Source organism: Cupressus sempervirens, chromosome 2, assembly GCF_028749045.1.
Source record: "Cupressus sempervirens isolate cs-2001-9-10 chromosome 2, ASM2874904v1, whole genome shotgun sequence".
In the NCBI taxonomy this organism is placed as follows: domain Eukaryota; kingdom Viridiplantae; phylum Streptophyta; class Pinopsida; order Cupressales; family Cupressaceae; genus Cupressus; species Cupressus sempervirens.
Genome location: NC_143119.1, coordinates 766498096 through 766518414, shown reverse-complemented (window position 1 = coordinate 766518414; position 20319 = coordinate 766498096). Strand labels below are relative to the sequence as shown.

Here is a 20319-nt window from a genome sequence, read left to right as displayed (position 1 = left end):
CAAAGGTTACAAGAGCAACTAGATGGATTGAATGCATCCATTGCTTCAATCTAAGCATGTGGAGAGGTGGTCATGTATATGAAGAAACCCCAAACCCAAGAAGAGGTTTTGGTGACAAGTTTTACTAAGTGTTTGAACAAACCCTTGTGGATGATGTCTACATGTTGAAGAAACCTTTGTTTTTAGAGGCTTAATTCTAGCAACGCATTGTATGGACAAGTTGGGGAAGTGAGACCAGAGCAATCTGAAGGGTCTTCCAAAACGGTATTTGGAAATGTAATTTATTTGCCATCATGTTAATAGAGTTTTGGAGTTATAAGCCAAAAGGTGTGTTTTGAGGCCTAATTCCTTGTAGCCCTAAAAGGCCTAGTTTGAAGCAATTTCTTGAGATCGATAAGGATATTATTGCATTTTGTGTTGTTGAGCATTGAAGTGGACTCAATGCCTAAGTAATAGATCCTCCTCTCCATTGGTGACTAGTTTTGGTCATGTTTGATCATTTGGCATGGATGATGCAAAAAGACATTAAGTGTAGAACGCATGGCTGAGTTGGTTTCATTATTGGTGTGGACAAATTGAAGAGGTGGAGGATTGAGAATAGGTGGTTCAGGACACCTATCTACTTATTCAGGAGTTGTCTTTTCATTGGATGTTGATGTAGTAAGGATGTGTTGGTTTTATCCTTTTGTGTGGACAAGGATCTTTGTGGTCACCTTATAAACCAAAAGATTCCTTAGTTCACTAGGATGTGTTTTGTTGGTCTTTTGTGTGTTTTAGAGCCTAATAAATGCAAATTGATTGTTTTTGACTTAGATATGTATTTTCCACCATTCCTTAGGGTTTGGAACCATTTGGCATCTATTAGAAGTCATAATGCAAAAGTTGTCATGTTTTGCAAAATGTTGCTAATGCAACTTTTTGAAAAGTTGTCATGAAAGTGCATTTCAACTTCCCAACATTCATAACCACCAAAAGTTGGTTTGAATCGGTTGGTTGAAGACATTTAAGGCATATGACATCTTGCCATAGGAGATCATCAAACTGTACGGACTGTGGCAGCATTTTTATGAAAGAAAACCTGTTTTCTGGAGAAAAAATTGTTCTATACGGTCTTGTACAGATTGATTGAATCAAATAAAGCTTGTGCTAAGTTGGAGTCTTGAATTAGCTTTCATTTGCATCTGGATTGGTCCAATTTGGTTTTGGTTGGAAAAAGTTACAGCATTTTGTCTGAGCATAGGTCTGAAACCCTCAAATTCAGGGTTTGAAACAAAGATGTGGCCCTAACTTGCAAGTTCACCATTGGATTCCAATGTCACTTGGTGAAATGCAAGTTAGGACACTACATTTTACGATTCCAAAACGTTAGGACAGGAAAAGCTTGTTTGCTATTTATAATTTGATGCCCTAGGCTAAATAAGCCCATGTATTTAGCCTGAAATGAACTGTTTTGAGCATGGTATCAGCATAGGAAGGTTGTGGGTTCTAATATTCAGATGAATTGGATCAAACTAAGTCTGTAGAAGGTCACTAAGCCACGGATCAATTTCATGCACCCAATTTGAAGCATTTCTAACAAGCCCTAGCTTAACTTCATCAATTAGGCTAAAGTATTGTTTGTAAGTGTTTGTGTTGCAAGAGTGAGATTGGTTCTTGGTATTTGGGGGAGTGAAAGTATTGCACTTGAGTAGGTTGAATCCATCACAAAAGTTTCTGAGTCCACAAACTTACCCTTGTTTTAGAGGAAAGTTGTTAGGAGAGACCTAGTTGGAAAGAAGGCTAAAAGCCACAAAATTGCAATTTGTGTCCAAACTTTACAAGGTGTTTTTATTACTGGTATTTGTGAAAAATCCATCATGTGAACAAGTCTAGGGTGCCTAGGACTTAAGTCATCACTTTGAGTGTTGGTGTGTCTTTCAAGGAAGGCAGACCCTAGGAGTGAAGAGGAAACCTAGGAAAGGAAAAGGGAAAGTTTGAATCAATATTGGATTTGCATATTTAGTGATCATGGTTCCACTCAATAGTACATTTGTGCACGTTGAAAGATTGATCAAGGCCATAGAAGTTTTTGCCGTGTGCACTTTGCGCCAAGTGGTATCAGAGCCACTAAGACTTTGTTTGGAAGAACAAGATGGCAGAAGGAGAAGATATTCCATTAAGGATAACCAATATTGAATTGGCAAAGATAGTGAAGAAGTAGATGGTTGAGAGCAGAGCAGTCAAGGAGGAGAATAGAACCATGAGGAGAGAAATTAAAAAGTTGAAGGGGCAAGTGCATAAAGGAGACCATGAGGAGTCTGAGGGAGAAGAAAGGGAAGATGATGACTTGCCTGATGTACCTGAAGATCAGAGAATTATTGTAGCAGCCCTACAGATGGTAGGAAAGAAAGATAAAGGAGAAGTGCCCATGTTTGATGGGAAGCTAGAACCAGAGGCATGTATGGAGTGGCTAGAGGTCCTTGAAAACCATTTTGAGTCTGATGACATACCTGCAAATCAAAAGGTGACGACAGCAAAAGCCAAGTAGAAAGGGCCAGCCCTAAGTTGGTGGAATTTCCCTCAAAATGAGAGAGTGGAAGAAGATAAGCAGCCCATCTCTCCATGGAAGAGGATGATGGCAGAGATTATGAAACAATTTATTCCTGAGGATTATGAAGTGATGCTCCACGAGAAATTGCAAAACCTTAAGCAAAAGAATATGGATGTATGTACCTATACTCAAGAATTTCATACCCTAACTCTTAGGGCTAAGATGTATGAAAATGAGAAACAAAAACTTGAAAGGTATATAAATGGACTTAGATATAATATACAAGATGAACTGACTTTGGTATTAGTATAGTCAGTCCATAAATGCTATCAACTTGCCGTCAGGATTGAGGAAAACCAGAAAAGGAGAGGTATACAAGGCAATAGAGGAAGAGGAAGCTCTTTTAAGGGAAAAGGCAGATTTAATGGCAAAGGAAACTTCCGAAGGAACCAAGGAGAAACTAGTAGAGTCAAGGTGCAGAAAATTACAGCAGTAGCAGAGGTTCCTTTAGAGGTAGAAGACCAAATACTAGAGGCAGATTTGGAGGAAGGGGAACAAATGTCTTTACTGGCAGGTGTTTCTCTTGCAATTGGATTGGGCATCAATCCTTCAGATGTCCAGAGAAGATGGGTACAAACAGTCAAGGAGAGAGGAGAATACAATTAACCCAAGATGAAGAGTGTCAAAGCACAACTTCCTTCCAACTGCAGCTTCATCTTCAAAACATGCAGGCCCTGAAAGTGGAGAGAGTCTGATGTTCAATCGGTCACTCTTGGTGCCACTCAACAAGGAGCCTCCTCAAAGAAAATCCATTTTCAAGACAGCATGCAAGGTGAAAGGAAAGGTATGTAAAGTAATTGTTGATTCAGGCTCCACTGAGAATTTAGCCTCTGCTGAAATAGTAAATAAACTTGGTCTAAAAAGAATACCACACCCAAATCCCTATAGAGTTTCATGGTTAAGTAAGGAGCAGCAAACTTTGGTTAATGAACAATGTTGTATTGAGTTTCAAATAGGTGAATATATGGATAAGGTGATGTGTGAAATTGTGGACATAGATGCTTGTCATATCCTTCTAGGTAGGCCTTGGCAGTATGACACAAATGCACAACATGATGAGAAAACCAATGTATATACCCTAGCCAAGGATGGAGAAACTCTTACTATGACACCTTTGGTAGGAGAACCTAAGGATAAGGATGTGTCTAGTACTGTCATGATGGTCGGGGAGAAAGAGTTCTTGAAAAGCCTTAAAGAAGATAAAGTACCATGTTTTGCTGTTGTAATCAAACCTAAGGAGAGCATGCCTAGAAAAGAGAAAAGACAAGAAGAAGCCTTGAGGAATGTTGATCCAAAGGAGGTTACAAAATTGCTAGATAAGTATAAAGGCCTTATTGCAGACAGTCAAACTGAAACTCTACCACCACCTAGAGAGATTAGTCATTGCATTGACCTAATACCAGGATCTACCCTACCAAATAAAGCAGCCTACAAACTTACACCAAAGCAAAATGCAGAAGTTGCTAGGCAGATCCAAGGACTTCTAGACAAGGGGTTTATAAGAAAAAGTATTAGTCCATGTGTTGTCCCTGCAGTCCTTGCACCTAAGAAGGATGGGACATAGCGGTTATGCAATAACTCAAGAGCAATCAACAGAATAACTATAAGATATCATTTCTCAATGCCAAGAATGGAAGACCTCATGGATTGTTTGGGGGGTGCTAAATTCTATTCCAAAATTGACTATAAAAGTGGTTATCACTAGATAAGGATCAGAGAGGGGGATGAGTGGAAGACTGCCTTTAAGACTAATGAAGGCTTGTTTGAATGGTCAGTTATGCCCTTTGGATTGTCAAATGCCCCTAGCACTTTTATGAGGTTAATGAATGAAGTTTTGAAGTCTTTTCTTAACAAGTTCATTGTGGTCTATTTGGATGATATTCTAATTTTCAGCAGTAGTAAGGCAGGACACCTTCAGCATATTGACTTGGTTTTGCAGATGCTTCATGAGGAGCATTTGAAGATAAATTTGGAAAAATGTTCTTTCTTGCAGGAAGAATTGGTATTTTTGGGTTTTGTGATTTCCAAAGACAGCTTTAAGATGGACCGCACCAAGGTAGAAGCCATACTGAATTGGCCACCTCCTACTTCAGCACCCGAGGTAAAAAATTTCCATGGGTTGTGTAGTTTTTACAGAAAATTTATAAGAAACTTTAGTGGTATGTGCACACCCATCATCAATACCATTAAGGAGGGCAGAAAATGTGTTCTTGAAGAAGAAAATTGCAGAACAACCAGTCCTAGTATTGTCTGATTTTCATAAAGTCTTTGTGGTAGAATCTGATGCAAGTAACAAGACCATAGGGGGTGTACTTAGTCAGGATGGAAGGCCAGATGCTTTCTTTAGTCAAAAACTAAATGAGGCCAAACAAAAGTACTCTACATATGACCTAGAACTCTATGCTATGGTACAATCACTCAGGAAAGGGAGGCACTACCTTTTACCAAAAGAATTCATTGTCTTTACTGATAATCATGCTCTTAGTTTCTTGAATAGGCAAGAAAAACTTCATCATAGGCATGTGAAGACGATGGAGTTTTTGCAATCTTATACCTTCATAATCAAACATAAAAAAGGTATTGCTAATAAGGTTGCTGATGTTCTCAGTGGGAGAAACTTGACAGTTCAGAATATTGCTTTGGAAAGTGCAGGGATTTCAGCTATCAAAGACATGTATGAAGAAGACGAGGACTTCAAAGATATCCACAAGGTATGTGTGGACATGACAGAAAGGTACCATACAGAATTTTCTGAATTTCTTATTCAAGATAGTTATTTGTTTTAAGGTGGATTGCTTTGTGTTCCAAGAAGTTCCATAAGGGAATATATCATAAAGGAGAAACATTGTGGTAGCCTAGCAGGACATTTTGGAGTGGACAGGACCTTGGAGTCTGTTAGGAGATTCTATTTTTGGCCTAAGACTGATGTAAGAAAATTTGTTGAAACTTGTGTAGTTTGTCAAAAATCCAAAGGTCATACTTCTAATGCAAGACTTTATACTCCACTTCCCATCCCATCAAAACCTTGGGATTCAATTAGTATGGATTTTGTTCTAGGACTGCCCAAGACAAAAACAGGTCATGATAGTGTGTTTGTGGTAGTTGATAGATTCTCCAAAATGGCACACTTTATACCCTGTAGAACCACACATGATGCTTTACATATTGCCAGCTTGTTCTTCAAGGAAATTGTCAGGTTGCATGGACTCCCAATGTCTATCATTTCTGATAGAGATCCTAAGTTTCTAGAACACTTTTGGAGGACATTATGGAAGAAACTAGGAACCAATGTTTGTCTTTCATCAGCATACCATCCTCAATCTGATGGACAAACTAAGGTAATCAATAGATCACTTGGTAATTCGTTGAGATGTCTAGCCCAGGAGCATGGTTCAAGTTGGGATTCTATTCTTGCCCAAGCTGAGTTTGCCAATAACGATTCTATCAATAGAAGCACAGGCAGAACTCCTTTTCAAATTGTGTATGGTGTTCACCCAAGGGATGTCTTGGAGCTCGGAAATGTTGTTCCCGTTATAAAATAAATAATAAATCAAACTTTTGTAAAGGGCCGATTAATTTGATGTATCTCGGACCCATTTTTATTTTTTTGTTTCCGTAGTTTGTATCGCTGTCGGTTATCTTTATACACCCTTAGAAAGTTTCCTGATGGGTATTTAAGCACGGTTGTAGGTAATCTATAGGTATGCTTTGGATTATTTGTCTCTGTACTGTGAATTCCTGTTGGGGATTCTCTCTGTTCGCCATTCCAGAAGTGAAAGATCTTCCCTATTTGGTTTGTGCAGTTTCGGTGGGATTCGACCCTCACCCTATTCCATCGGTGTTCAATTCGTATGTATTTGGCAAATTGAAGACTTAATTATATGTGGAAATATGAGTACGAATTGGTGAATCTTTGGCTCTGCGTTTGCATTTTGTGTGCGTTACATTCTGCACTTTCAAATGGTATCATCACTCACTGTACGCTTTAGCATCCAAACACGTTGGGCATATTCGGACCACTCCCGTACGACCTCTTCATCATACCGTACGGATCCCTTTTGACACCCCTGCATACACTCCACTCTCTAACAACCACCGTACACCACCCTTAGTCACCGAACGGCTCTCCTTTGGCCACAGTACGGCCCCCTTTTCCCTATTCGGCTTTCCTTAATCCCACCATACAGCCAATCAGACTTTCCTCCACCGTACACAATTTCTCCCCCCTATATCGTACGGACTCAACCATACGCCTCTGCACTTAATCCTCTCCACCGTACGACTATCTCCAGACCTTGTACGGGCTCTGTCTCACCTCTCCTAACTTGGAGTATGGCCTAACTTGGTGTATGGCCCCTCGTGCATTATACCACCATATCAAGTTGTTTCCCTTGGTTAAAATCTGAACCGGAACATTTCAGAAGCTTAGTGCTTTGGCTGATGACTTTGTGTCAGTCATGAAGGACATTCGTGAACAAGTGAAAGATAAGCTGCAGCACACCACAAAGAAATATAAAGAATATGCTGACAGAAAAAAGAGGGAGTTGCATTTTCAGATTGGTGATCTTGTGATGGTCCATTTGAAGAAGGAAAGAATGCCAAGAGGGAGTCATACCAAACTGATGATGAAATAGATTGGACCCTACAAGATCCTAAAGAAATATGGTTCAAATGATTATCATATTGATCTTCCTCCTCATATTCATTTATCGCCCATTTTTAATGTTGCTGACCTTTATGCATACAAAGGTATTGTAGATGATTATTTTGTTTAAGGTGACACAAGTTCCCAACAGGACAAGTTGCTGAAAAATCTCCTCAAGCCACCTACATTGGAGATTTAATGCATTTTGGACAAAAGGGTGGTCAAGGAAACAACAAGGACTTACTATGAGTATTTGGTTCAATGGAAAAGCAAACCTTTGGAAGAAGCTTCATTTATGACCAAAGAAGCCATTGAGAAAGTTGGATTCACTTTTTCCACCATTTCACTCAAAGGGACTTAAGTTTCTTTCAAGCCTAGTAGCATGGTGGAGGGCACCTATCTCCTTATTCAAGAGTTGTCTTTTGATTGGATGTTGATGTAGTAAGGATGTGTTGGTTTTATCCTTTTGTGTGGACAAGGATATTTGTGGTCATATTATAAACCAAAAGAGTCCTTAGTTCAATAGGATGTGTTTTGTTGGTCTTTTGTGTGTTTTAGAGTCTAATAAATGCAAATTAGTTATTTTTGACTTAGATATGTATTTTCCAGCATTCCTGAGGGTTTGGAACCATTTGGCATGTATTAGGAGTCATAATGCAAAAGTTGTCATGTTTTGCAAAGTGTTGCTAATGCAACTTTTTGAAAGTTGTCATGAAAGTGCATTTCAACTTCCCAATGTTCATAACCACCAAAAGTTGGTTTGAATCAGTTGGTTGAAGACAATTAAGGCATATGACATCTTGCCATAGGAGATCATCAGATTGTACGAACTATGGCAGCATTTATATGAAAGAAAACCTGTTTACTGGAAAAAAACTAGTTCTGTACAGCCTTGTACGGATTGATTGAATCAAATAAAGTTTGTGTTAAGTTGGAATCTTGAATTAGCTTTCATTTGCATCTGGTTTGGTCCAATTTGGTTTTGGTTGGAAAAAGTTATAGCATTTTGTCTGATCGTAGGTCTGAAACCCTCAAATTCAGGGTTTGAAACAAAGATGTGGCTCTAACTTGCAAGTTCACCATTGGAATCCAATGCAAGTTCGGACACTGTATTTTATGATTCCAAAAGGCCAGGACAGGAAAAGCTTGTTTTCTATTTATAATTTGATGCCCTAGGCTAAATAAGCCCATGTATTTGACCTGAAATGAACTATTTTGAGCGTGATATCATCATAGGAAGGTTGTGGGTTCTAATATTTAGATGAATTGGATCAAACTAAGTCTGTAGAAAGTCACCAAGCCACTGGATCAAATTCATGCACCCAATTTGAAGCATTTCTATCAAGCTCTAGCTTAACTTGATCAATTAGGCTAAAGTGTTATAAGTGTTTGTGTTGCAGGAGTGAGATTGGTTCTTGGTATTTGGGTGAGTGGAAGTATTGCACTTGAGTAGGTTGAATCCATCACAAAAATTTATGAGTCCCCAACCTTACCTTTGTTTTATAGGAAAGTTGCTAGGAGAGACCTAGTTGGAAAGAAGGCTAAAAGCCACAAAATTGCAATTTGTGTGTCCAAACTTTGCAAGGTGTTTTGATTATTAGTATTTGTGATAAATCCATCATTTGAACAAGTCTAGGGTGCCTAGGACTTAAGTCATCACTTTGAGTGTTGTTGTCTTTCAAGGAAGGCAGGGCTTGGGAATGAAGAGGAAACCTAGGAAAGGAAAAGAAAAAGTTTGAATCAATATTGGATTTGCATATTTAGTGATCATTGTTCCACTCAATGGTACATTTGTGCATGTTGAAAGATTGACCAAGGCCATAGAAGTTTTTGTTGTGTGCACTGCATCAATAGGATCCTCTGGAACTAGGGTTAGTGGAAGAACCCTAATAGGCTATATAAGTGGCCTAGAGAAGACCCTAAGAGAAGGTAGGGTTTGAGCAAGATTTGTCCTTACATCAAAAACCCGAGTACCTAGTGTGGGGATGTCCCTAGGACAAGTACTTGGCATACCCAAGTACCCCCATGACTACCCAAGCATCACCGCACCGCAGACACGCCCATTGCCGCACCCCTTGGGTACTTGGGGACGACATGGGTGCTTGGGTGCTTGTGTGCTTGGGTGCTTCATCCATTCTATTAAGAACAAAATTACCTCAAATTGGGTGCTTGTGTGCTTGGTTGCTACATCCACTCTGTTAAGAGGAACAAACTTACCTCTAAGTGAGCGGAGAAGCTAATTGTTGTACCCAGTGTCTTGCATATCATAGATCGCAAGACACACGTGTACAAAGAGAACTTGGCAGCAGGATGGGATGTAAAGCCAGAGGATCTGCCTCATATTGATGAGGATAAGATTGCAACAAAAATAGATGTAGGGATGGTTGGTATTCCTGTTGCATAACTTGAGCATGAGGACTTTGGCTTGGGGTATGATGAGAGTCTTCCCATCACTACATTTTGTTATTTTGAGATGATTTTGTACTCATTCTGATATTGATCATGATTCATCTCATGCATATGCTACTCATTGTAATCATCTATACCATTAAGATATAATTGATATTTGATAGAACTAATATAAATCATATTTCTTGATACTTTGGATTTCTATTTGTGTCTTGGTTTATGAATGTTACAATTGGGTATAGTATGTTATACTGAAAAATCATTTCATAGCTAGCATTTCATGTTTTATATGTATAGTATGCAGCACCCCACCCCCCTCCCCAACCCCCAACCCCCCCACTGTTTCCTCATCATCCCCAAATTGAGGCCCTTTACTTCCCATCGCGGAAACTCGTTCTGGTGTCCCCTCACACCGGTCTCACACTAGTTATAAATTAATTTCTCTAGTACTATTAACCTAAAACACAAAAAATGGGACAAGGGCTTAAGAAATGTTGGAGTTGGTGACTGAATTTACACAATACACCAAATGACCTACAACTATGACACTCTATCACATAAGAGAAAGCAACTACTTTCCTAGGAAACCTACAATTTCAATTGAAGCAAAAAGATAATTATTGCAATATACAATGAAATTGTTAGAAATGGAAAAAGAAATATGTAAATAAGCAAAACCAGGAAAGAATCTAAGTGAGTAAATGCATGATAAGATATTACCATAAAATAGGAGAGAGAAAGCTTCAAGCTCCAACATCATGAGACAAGATATTTGGAAAGGGGAAAGCAAAGAAAACCCCTTGTGACATTATGAATGAGGCATGAAAAGCCTAAGAAGGAAGAGAGAAAGAGAGAGAGAGCAAGAGAGCAATTGCTCATACAATAATTGAGAAGAGGAAGAAACCTCGTTCTTAAGAAATGAGAGAGGAGGGTCATCTCTTAAATAGAGATGATAGAGAGGAGTTAGAATGTAACTCCCATGTCTATGAATGCCACCATTCATAAGTGTGTGAGGCCAAGTGTGAGATTCCTCTTAAGGAGGAATAATCTAAACTTAGAAATTACAATAAATATTTGTCCTCACATATTCCACTAGATGACAAAATAAGATGTAGTGGAAAAAGGACAAAAAAGAAATATATTAGGATACCTTGGCTAATATCCTAATATATTACAACAATAAAGAAAGGAGTTCTAACCTTGGTTTATAAACACACCAAGGAAAGATTACAACTTCTAACACCCCCCTTTAATCTTTACTTGGGGTAATTACATCAAAGGGTATTAAACCCATAATTTACAAAAATCTGCAACTTAATCTTCAATATGAAGTAATTTGATTGTCTTCAAGCCATATGGTACATTTGTAGATCCAAGAGAAATACATGAGTCCTTTGAATGTGATCAAGTGGAAGCATAGACACATCTTCATATGTGAAAAATTGAGAAGGTTCCTTGATGGATCACCTGAAAAAGTAGAGAACAAAAAACAAGACAACTATCCACAAGTAGAATGCCATCATATATGCAAATTCGAAATCCTTTTGAATAAGGATAATAAAACTCTCATAGAGAAACAATGAGTAAAACATGTTACGACAAAACAATGGAGATAACCTGATATCAAGTTAAAGTATATGATCAAAATATAATCAGTATGAAAAAATTTTGATCAGTGTTCTCATGAAAAATATATTATACTAATGCACAAATGACCATAGACAAGGCCAACATGATACTTGCATCAATATTGCATTAATCACGTGGATATAGACAGTCCACTTAATGAATCATCCCACTGCAAGCTAATGGGGGCGTCCCTCCATAACATGCATGACTCATGATCTAAGCAATAATGTATGCAGATCATTATCACATTAATATATGAAAATAACATAAAGGAGAGACATGCTGATCAAAGTAGAATTATCATGATTTGTGTTAGGATAATCAAAAGAATGGATTATGAGGATAGAACAACATATTGCCTTCAAATTGGATCAAATTATCTGAATTTGGAGGGGAAAACTCCAATAACATCCTCTTTATTGAGGAACAAAAATGGAACAACATGGAGGGAAACTCCATAAATATAATCCTTTCAAAGTAGAGCATATAGAATCAAATGGAGGGAAACTTCATATAAATATCAATCTTTCAAAATGGAACCAATAGAACCAAATGGAGGGAAACTCCATAAAAATATTGTCCTATCAAAATGGAACAGATAGGATCAAACTCCATATAAAATGAGTGCACACCAATATAGGATGGAGGGATACTCCATGGGCCAGATAAGGAAACTATGTATTAGTTATACTGAGGGGACCTACATAGTTAACCTTGAAGAATTATTAAGCTCCCTATGCAACTCAAAAAAAAATATCATATAAATCATGTAGATCAATGGTATAAAACCATAAAGTGCCAACATGGGCATAGAACGATGCTATAAAAGCATAAAAGTGCAACTATGGGCACATCAAAATATCACAATGAAGGCAAATGTGTAAGATTACTCATAATCCAATCAGAATTAAGTAAAATGAAGAGATTTAAGCAAGATCAACTAAATATAGATATCAGGTATAAAACTCCATTGAGGGTAAACATGAGTACTCAATTCATTTTGTGAAGGTATCTAACAAGTTCTCAATCATAATAGTCATAAATGAAATTATATATTTATTTGGATATATATGTGTGCACCCATATATACTTAAATAAATATACGATAAGTCACAATATTTACCTTTAACAAAAACATTGAGAAAATACTTCTATAAAAAATATATCAAGAATGAATATGATGAATAAAGACAAAGTGTCTTAAATAGTAATTCAGTCATATCATTTTTACACCACAATTTTGATGGCAAAAGAAAAGAATAAAAAAGAATTTAAAGAAGATGTTACTTAAAAGAAATATTAATATAAGCAAAATCAGAATCTCAAATCTTCTAATAATAATCCTCCCATCCTTCTCATTCCTCGAAACTGCAGCGCCTCAGAAGCATCACATTTAACCCCATCCCAGGAACAATGGTTACTAGAATTTGCCTCAGTCCAGCCATAGAGAAAACCAGATGGATCATTAATGGTCGATTTCAGGGCCAAAAGCAACTTAGCATTCGACGAATGCGAAGATTCAGATGGACCCACGGAATTGAATTCTTTGAATACGTACAAGACAGAGATCCAAACCATAAGAACAAGAGGAATGGTATCAGCTAAAACAACGGGAAATGAATTTCATTTCCTATTACTTTCTACCTTGACTGCCGCACAAAATTTCACACGGCCCTACTCACTGACCAAAAAATTTCCTCTCGAACAAACACACTCAAATGAAATCTCGATTCCAGAGGCAGCACAACAAAGCCCCAAAATCTAAAATAAAAAAAAACTCATCAAAACACAAAACTTCACCAGAACTAAGGTAGGCACAGCATGTGTTCTGCATCAACAACAAAAAAACCTTTTAAAATCCATCTCTCCCAACCACTTAATTTATCATCAATTAAAAAACACTGTTCAACCACTTAGCCCCAAAAACACCATTAATGATGTTGCTTGGGTTATCTACTCTAACAGCGAGGCTTCTGCTGAGGGTATGCTTGAAATAGGGCTCCGAAATTTAAAATGAAGAATCAAACAAAATTTTCAAAAATAGTTACTGTCAGAACAGCTATTATAAACTACAGAGTGGGAATATTGAAACTTCATAATGATGCCCAGAGATATTCAAAATCGTTGTCATTTCTCACAGCTAAATACAGCAAAGTGGCAGATAAACTTAACATTACAGAGAAACCAACAGGCCCAAAAACTAAACTCCACCTAGGCACCCACGTGGACCTCATCCGAAGGGTGGTGCACGGGATCCACCTGCCTAAATTTATTGTTCTGTCAGAAACGCTGAAGTCTTGTTTACAGTTTCGGGTATGGCATCTTCATCTTCAGTTTTCCGCGCAGGACTTTCCTCTGTGTGGCGATATTCAACTTCCCATCACATCTCTGCAGCGCCTTGCAAAGAAATTTACAAGGTTCAATTTTGCTTATTGCACAACAAACGCAGGGGCAGCCCTGCATACTCAGAAATTTTGAGCTACATTGGAGGATACTATGATCCAGGTCTAGAACATAAACAATTGATTGATAAATTCATTAACTTTTGTACAAACGATGGTGAAAAAACAACAGCTCGTGTTATTGCTTATCAAGCTCTTCACCATCTGCCTCAGACAGACAATGCAACCAAACTTCTGGTTGATGCTGTAGGGAATATCAAGCCCGTGTGCGAGGTTTCAAAAGTGCGAGTAGCCGGTGCCACTTATCAGGTGCCTGATATTGTTGACAAAGATCGTCAACAAACCTTAGCCCTTCGTTGGCTCCTTGAAGCAGCTTTAAAGCGACGCACAAGCAAGAAGATAGGATTAGATCAATGTCTATCTGCCGAGGTCCTGGATGCTTACCGAAAGAAGGGGATTGTGCGTAAGAAAAGGGATGATCTTCATGAACTGGCTTCCAACAATCAAAGTTTTGTCCATTTCAGATGGTGGTAAATTGGAGCTCGTTGAGCATTCGAAAATGACGGAAGATTTTTCCCTATCGCTTCTTCGTTGTTTCTTTTCATGTCAAACTTAGTAAACAAATTTATTGAATTGCATTGATCACATGGAAACAAGCCATCGAAATAAAAGGATTCCAAAAACATTTACTCGAGAAAAAAAAACGTCACCCACAGGCGTTACAGACGAGGACGACAATACAACCCCACGGGCACCGGCAACAGCTGGTAACAAGAACAAGTGTTTGCATGTAATTTTAATATACAATCAGCCCGCGCATGCTCCACCGAGTCCAACGCAAAATAATCAGCAATCATATGCTGTAATTTCGAAAAAAAATGTATCTATATATGGTGTAGTGGGATCTACACCAAAAAGCTTCACTCTATCAATAGTGGTGGTCTGAAGAAACTTCGCCACCTGGCTAGGAGGTGGCAAATTATCTCCAAGCGTTCCATAGTTAACACCTATGGCTTCTGATAGAGACATGCAGAGCACAGATGGTTATGTTTGGTGCCATTGATGAGCTATTTGCAAAAACGGGTGTCAAGCCGAAGGATATTGAGATACTTATTGTGAACTGTAGCCTATTCAATCCCACTCCTTCCCTGTCTGCTTGGGACCTTTATGGGCAATGTCCTAAAGAAGCGACCTGTCTGTGATCTTACCAGCAGGTGCTTATGATCAAGCATATTTTGTGTTTTCTATGCTGATGATCTCGGGAAATAACTGAACAGAGATTTATGTTGTTTCTCCTGGGGACGTCCTTACATAATTAATGTAGGGGAATACTCAGAGAAACGAGATTTGAAGTTGTATTTGTTTGATTCCATCCTCTATGAAGATGGATACTCAGAGCACAAAGATGGATAGTCAGGGCTAGAAGCCATTGTTTGTTCATCCTAACAGAGATCTTCATTTCCACCACTTTGTATTTCCTCTGAGCCAAAAAAAAAACTATGTTTATGCTCTAAACCCAAAAACACTCTTATATCTGAAATCACAACCAAAATTTAAGGTCGGTCCTCCCAGATGAACTTGGGAACGTTCTCTGATGACCGTTTACAATATGGGGGTTTCTTATATGGAAGAAAGAGACTTCTGGAGCACATAAAATAATGTATCTGCAGGAAAGCAGAATGCTAATAAAAGGCAAAAGCAGGAGGGAGGACAGGCAAGACAGATATCAAAAGAGTACAGAGTTGCTAATAAGGAAAACCCTTTGGCGGCAAGCCTTCCAAAGGGGGTTAGATGAAAACTAATAGAAAATAAGAAGTAACCTGCACAAATTAGAGCACACAAAAGTTAATCAAGTTTGGCGGTAAACCAGCCAAACTCAAAAAAAAATTCAATTTCTTCCATCTTTAAGAAGATTAAAGAAGAAATTACTGAAATCTCTCTCAAGAGTCTCCTTCGAATCGTACCTTCATGCAAACACTCAAAACAAAGATTAACCTGCTCTGATACCATGTTAGAAATGGAAAAAGAAATATGTAAATAAGCAAAACAAGGAAAGAATCTAAGTGAGTAAATGCATGATAAGATATTACCATAAAATAGGAGAGAGAAAGCTTCAAGCTCCAACACCATGAGACAAGATATTTGGAAAGGGGAAAGCAAAGAAAACCCCTTGTGACATTATGAATGAGGCATGAAAAGCCTAAGAAGGAAGAGAGAAAGAGAGAGAGAGAGAGAGAGAGAGAGAGAGAGAGAGAGCAAGAGAGCAATTGCTCATACAATAATTGAGAAGAGGAAGAAACCTCGTTCTTAAGAAATGAGAGAGAAGGGTCATCTCTTAAATAGAGATGATAGAGAGGAGTTAGAATGTAACTCCCATGTCTATGAATGCCACCATTCATAAGTGTGTGAGGCCAAGTGTGAGATTCCTCTTAAGGAGGAATAATCTAAAATTAGAAATTACAATAAATATTTGTCCTCACATATTCCACTAGATGACAAAATAAGATGTAGTGGAAAAAGGACAAAAAAGAAATATATTAGGATACCTTGGCTTATATCCTAATATATTACAACAATAAAGAAAGGAGTTCTAACCTTGGTTTATAAACACACCAAGGAAAGATTACAACTTCTAACAGAAATGTTTGCTTAAGGGCAATGATGAAACCCTAAAATAAATCCTCAGAATAGATTAAAGCAGATGACGCCATATGTATTAATCTTATGACTTCTGGAAAAAAAATATGATCTAAGTAAACATAATCATGTCATTGCGTTGGAACCTAATAATAATTACTTAAATGATTAGCTTTGAATCCCTTAAGTGCAACTTAGGGAGTATGATGAAATGCAAAGATACATTAATGATGAATGGTGAATGTAGTGTTGAGTCCTAGCTACAAGACCTAATTATAAACAAGAAAAAACACCTCCAAAAGAGAGAATGTGAAAACTAACATGCAAATGTGATGAAAGAAAAACTCTACATGAACAGCTAGGTACTACTTTTGTCACAAATGTACAATGTACATCCCCTCAATAGAAGAGAAAAGGACTCATTCTCATAAAGAAGTAATCCATGTGCTAATGATGAGTGCTTGAAAATAGAAAACAATCCAGTGCTTGCCAACAACATTTCTCCCTTTAGGAAGAAAAGTTCAATACGGTACAGAAAAATCTCCCATTATCTTCTCCAAAATAGGAAGTGAATGCACAATCAAAGATGTGGAACCAAGAGAGGGAAGAATTTAAAATAATATTTGGGAATATTGAAGATATGATGACATTAATATCATCAAAGAGAAGTGCATGTCTTCCATTGAATCTTCCACATCAACAATGCAGACTCGACAAATGGAGATGATATGTCTCATAGATTGAAATCCCAACAAGGTTGATCTAGGAAACAATGAATAGCCTATTGCACTGAATCAAAAGGGACCGTGGGTGTAGCAATACTAACCTCGTCAAAAACAACAAAAAATGAAGATGTGATATTGATAAAGAGAGAAGTCTATGTACCATATCCTCTAAGAAAAAATACAAAGAAACCAATTAACATTCCACATGCATGGGATGAGACAATATCCTCTAAGAACAAATTCATAGTCCAAGTCAATTGCATTAAGCAAAGAAAAATGAAACGTTCCATGTGCTATTGAGATAAATATTTTAACACTGACAAACAAAAGAAATAAACCAAAAGAAAAGGATGACTGTCTTTTTAACTTCCGAAATTGAGAGAAAGTGAGCAAATGCCAGAAAAACTCAAAAGAAATACAAGAAAGAATGACCACAACAATTGATTTGGAAGCTTACTTTTTAAGAAACAACAATTGATTTGAAAGCTCATGTTTGAAAACCAAAAGTCCCAAACAATAATGAGTTACAAGATGGGACCTTACTCAGGAGCATGATAGCCAAAAGTTCCCAATACCCGAGTGGAATGAAGGCGAGCAGCCATGTCAGGGGCTTGATTTGAAAGGTTAAAATCAGCAATTTTGGCAATAAAATCATCAAAAAGAAGAACATTGCTTGATCTAATATCACGGTGAATTATATGAGGTTGAGCCTTCTCATGTAAGTACTCAAGACCCTTTGCTGCACCAACAGCAATTTTAACCCGTTGCATCCAATCAAGAACAGGACCCGGTTGAGCACCTTGAACTCCTTTCCTTCCTGCATTAAGGGAATACTGGGATCTCAATCATCTTAACTCCAACATTTTATGCAAGCAAAAGACACTATTCTCAAGATTCATATGTAGGACATGAATTTCAAACCAAAAAATATTGCCAATTATACCATGTAATATATCGTGCAATGAACCCATTGTTGCAAACTCATAGGCCAAAACACGTAGATTCCCTTCCACACAATAACCCACCAATTCAACAACATGCTCATGCTTCAGCCTGGAAACCATTGATACCTGCATATAGTATAGGGAGAAAACAAGTATAGAAAGAACAAGTGATCAACATCTATATAAATATAAAAGATTAGAAAAAGACAGATCAGGTTGATCTAGCCAGATGTGATATAATTAAACATGACATGTTTATAACTTTATTGACATGATATAGTCTGAAATGTTTTGTTGTCCAGTACTACCTGTGCCAGAAAATCAGAATCAGATTCCTGCTGGCTGCTGACATCTAATTTCTTTATTGCTGCAGCACGGCCATTGCTTAAAGTTGCAAAATAAACTCTTCCGTATGATCCTTCCCCAATCAGAGACTTTGGCCCAAAGTTATCTGTTGCTTCCTTCAATTCTTCAAACGATAGACTGGGTGCCTCAATGGGCAATATTTTTTGTGGAGCACCATTCTTGGCTAATTCAGATGTCTTAGCCTCTCCATGGTTTCCTGCAAAAACGGAGAGCCGGTAGCTAATTTATACTAATAGATTAAACTAGATAAAATTTACCAAATGTGGAGAAATATAGGTGTCACAGGAACAGAAATAACACCAACACCCAAATAATATCGGTATCAAGTATAATAAGTTGGAAATAAATAAATTAAAAAAACTTAACCCCAAATATAGTCATTTCATCTAAACAACAAAATACTAACATATGATCAGTGAAAGACCTGCACATGCTCAACTATGACAAAATATTTTGTTCATAATTTCAAGAGAAGACAAATAAAATTATACTATATGTATTTTAATTCATACTCTGGAAATAAGATTGTATATCACCATCAGAATTTGCCACTCAATCAGAAATGCAATTGCTACACCTGCAAGAACCTTTCTGAAAAGCTTTTTCTTCCAACAGTAGCGGAGAATACCTAAGATATTTTGCTTGGCTGGCATATAAGGACACAATTTCACAAATTTCAGCTGCTTTCACATTGGAGAAACAAATATGAGTAGTGCCAGCCCCTTTCAGTGTAGGGAGTGGACTGAGTCTAGAATCACTATATACAAGAGCAACATATCCATAGGTATTAGAGAAGCTGACAGTCAATCTTAAAATTTTCTTCCATTTAGCAATGAAAAGTCATAGCAAAAGAGCTCTCTTACATTTTTTAACCTAATTGCATACTTTAGCAGCTTATCTACCCTGAAAATATTCAGTGGTCTAAAACTTGGTATCAAGCATTATAGTCAAGAGTCAAGACCGTTGAATCTTTTCAGGCCAGGTAAGATAGTGGCATGGACAATGTATGTACAATTTTTAGCTGCTTTCGCATCAGCAAAGAGAATGAGTTATAACAGACCACACATGATAGAGAAGATGGCAATCAATCTTAAAACCTGTTTTCCTTTACCAACCAGAACTCATAGTGAGGTAGCATATTCTGCATTTTTAACCTAGCTGCTTACATTTACGTCTTACCACGTATTTAAAACTTGGTATCAGGTGGATGAACAAGGCTATATAATATTTTTGAGGTAGCTAAGATAGTGCATCAGAGCTGGTTGGAAAAGCAAATGAATATAATAATATATAAATACTTGTAGTTGCACAATACAAAAAGTGTAGAAAGAAGAACATTAAAAAATTATGTTAATTTTCAGAAGTAACCTGAGTATGTTCAATGGGACAACAATGTTAAAGTAACAATAACTAAGGAAGGAGACTGCAGGAGCTGAAAAGGTACACATACAGTAAACGGATGAATCTTTAAATTAACAATCAAAATAATAAAACTACTTAGCAAATAGTGACCTTCCATAAAGCAGGACTATAAAGAGAGCAGGATAGCAGTGACAAAGTCAAATCTAGACAAAAACAGAAGTATACGGAAGGAATTCCAGAAGATAAATAAGAGGGAAATTTTGAATGTTAGTGAATGAAAAAAAAATATATCTAGTAAGATTTGATGGTATACCTATGTATTAGATTCTCCCTTGTCTCGACTATGGGAGCAATTATAACGAAAAAAGTTGTCAAAGAAAATAAGACATCGACAAGTGCAAGAAGGTTTAATCCAAAATTGTGGAGAAAGAAAGCTCTCACAGTAGGGCATCAAGTAATAGTAACTTACACTTGAGAAAAGATCATCAAGAACTTTCTCCTATCATATTAAACAATTAGAAAATGCATAAAGCTAATAAAGAAATCTACTGTCAAGATGATAGAAACAGAGAGCTTTAAAATATCATGATTTTTCCTGATATATCTTTTC

At 37.4% G+C, this 20319-nt stretch overlaps 1 protein-coding gene across 2 annotated transcripts in view; it reads right to left on the bottom strand.

The window, feature by feature from the left end:
- The window catches only part of LOC149575706 (protein CYTOSOLIC ABA RECEPTOR KINASE 7-like), an 89539-nt gene that overhangs the window by 43638 nt on the left and 25582 nt on the right, over positions 1-20319 (bottom strand). For both annotated transcript variants that reach the window (XM_089815472.1, XM_089815473.1), the window contains exons 3-5: positions 18290-18543; positions 17981-18107; positions 17581-17854 (exon numbers count right to left, since the gene is read on the bottom strand). In XM_089815472.1, the coding sequence (XP_089671598.1) occupies positions 17581-17854; positions 17981-18107; positions 18290-18543 (655 nt within the window). The remainder of the gene's footprint in view (positions 1-17580; positions 17855-17980; positions 18108-18289; positions 18544-20319) is intronic.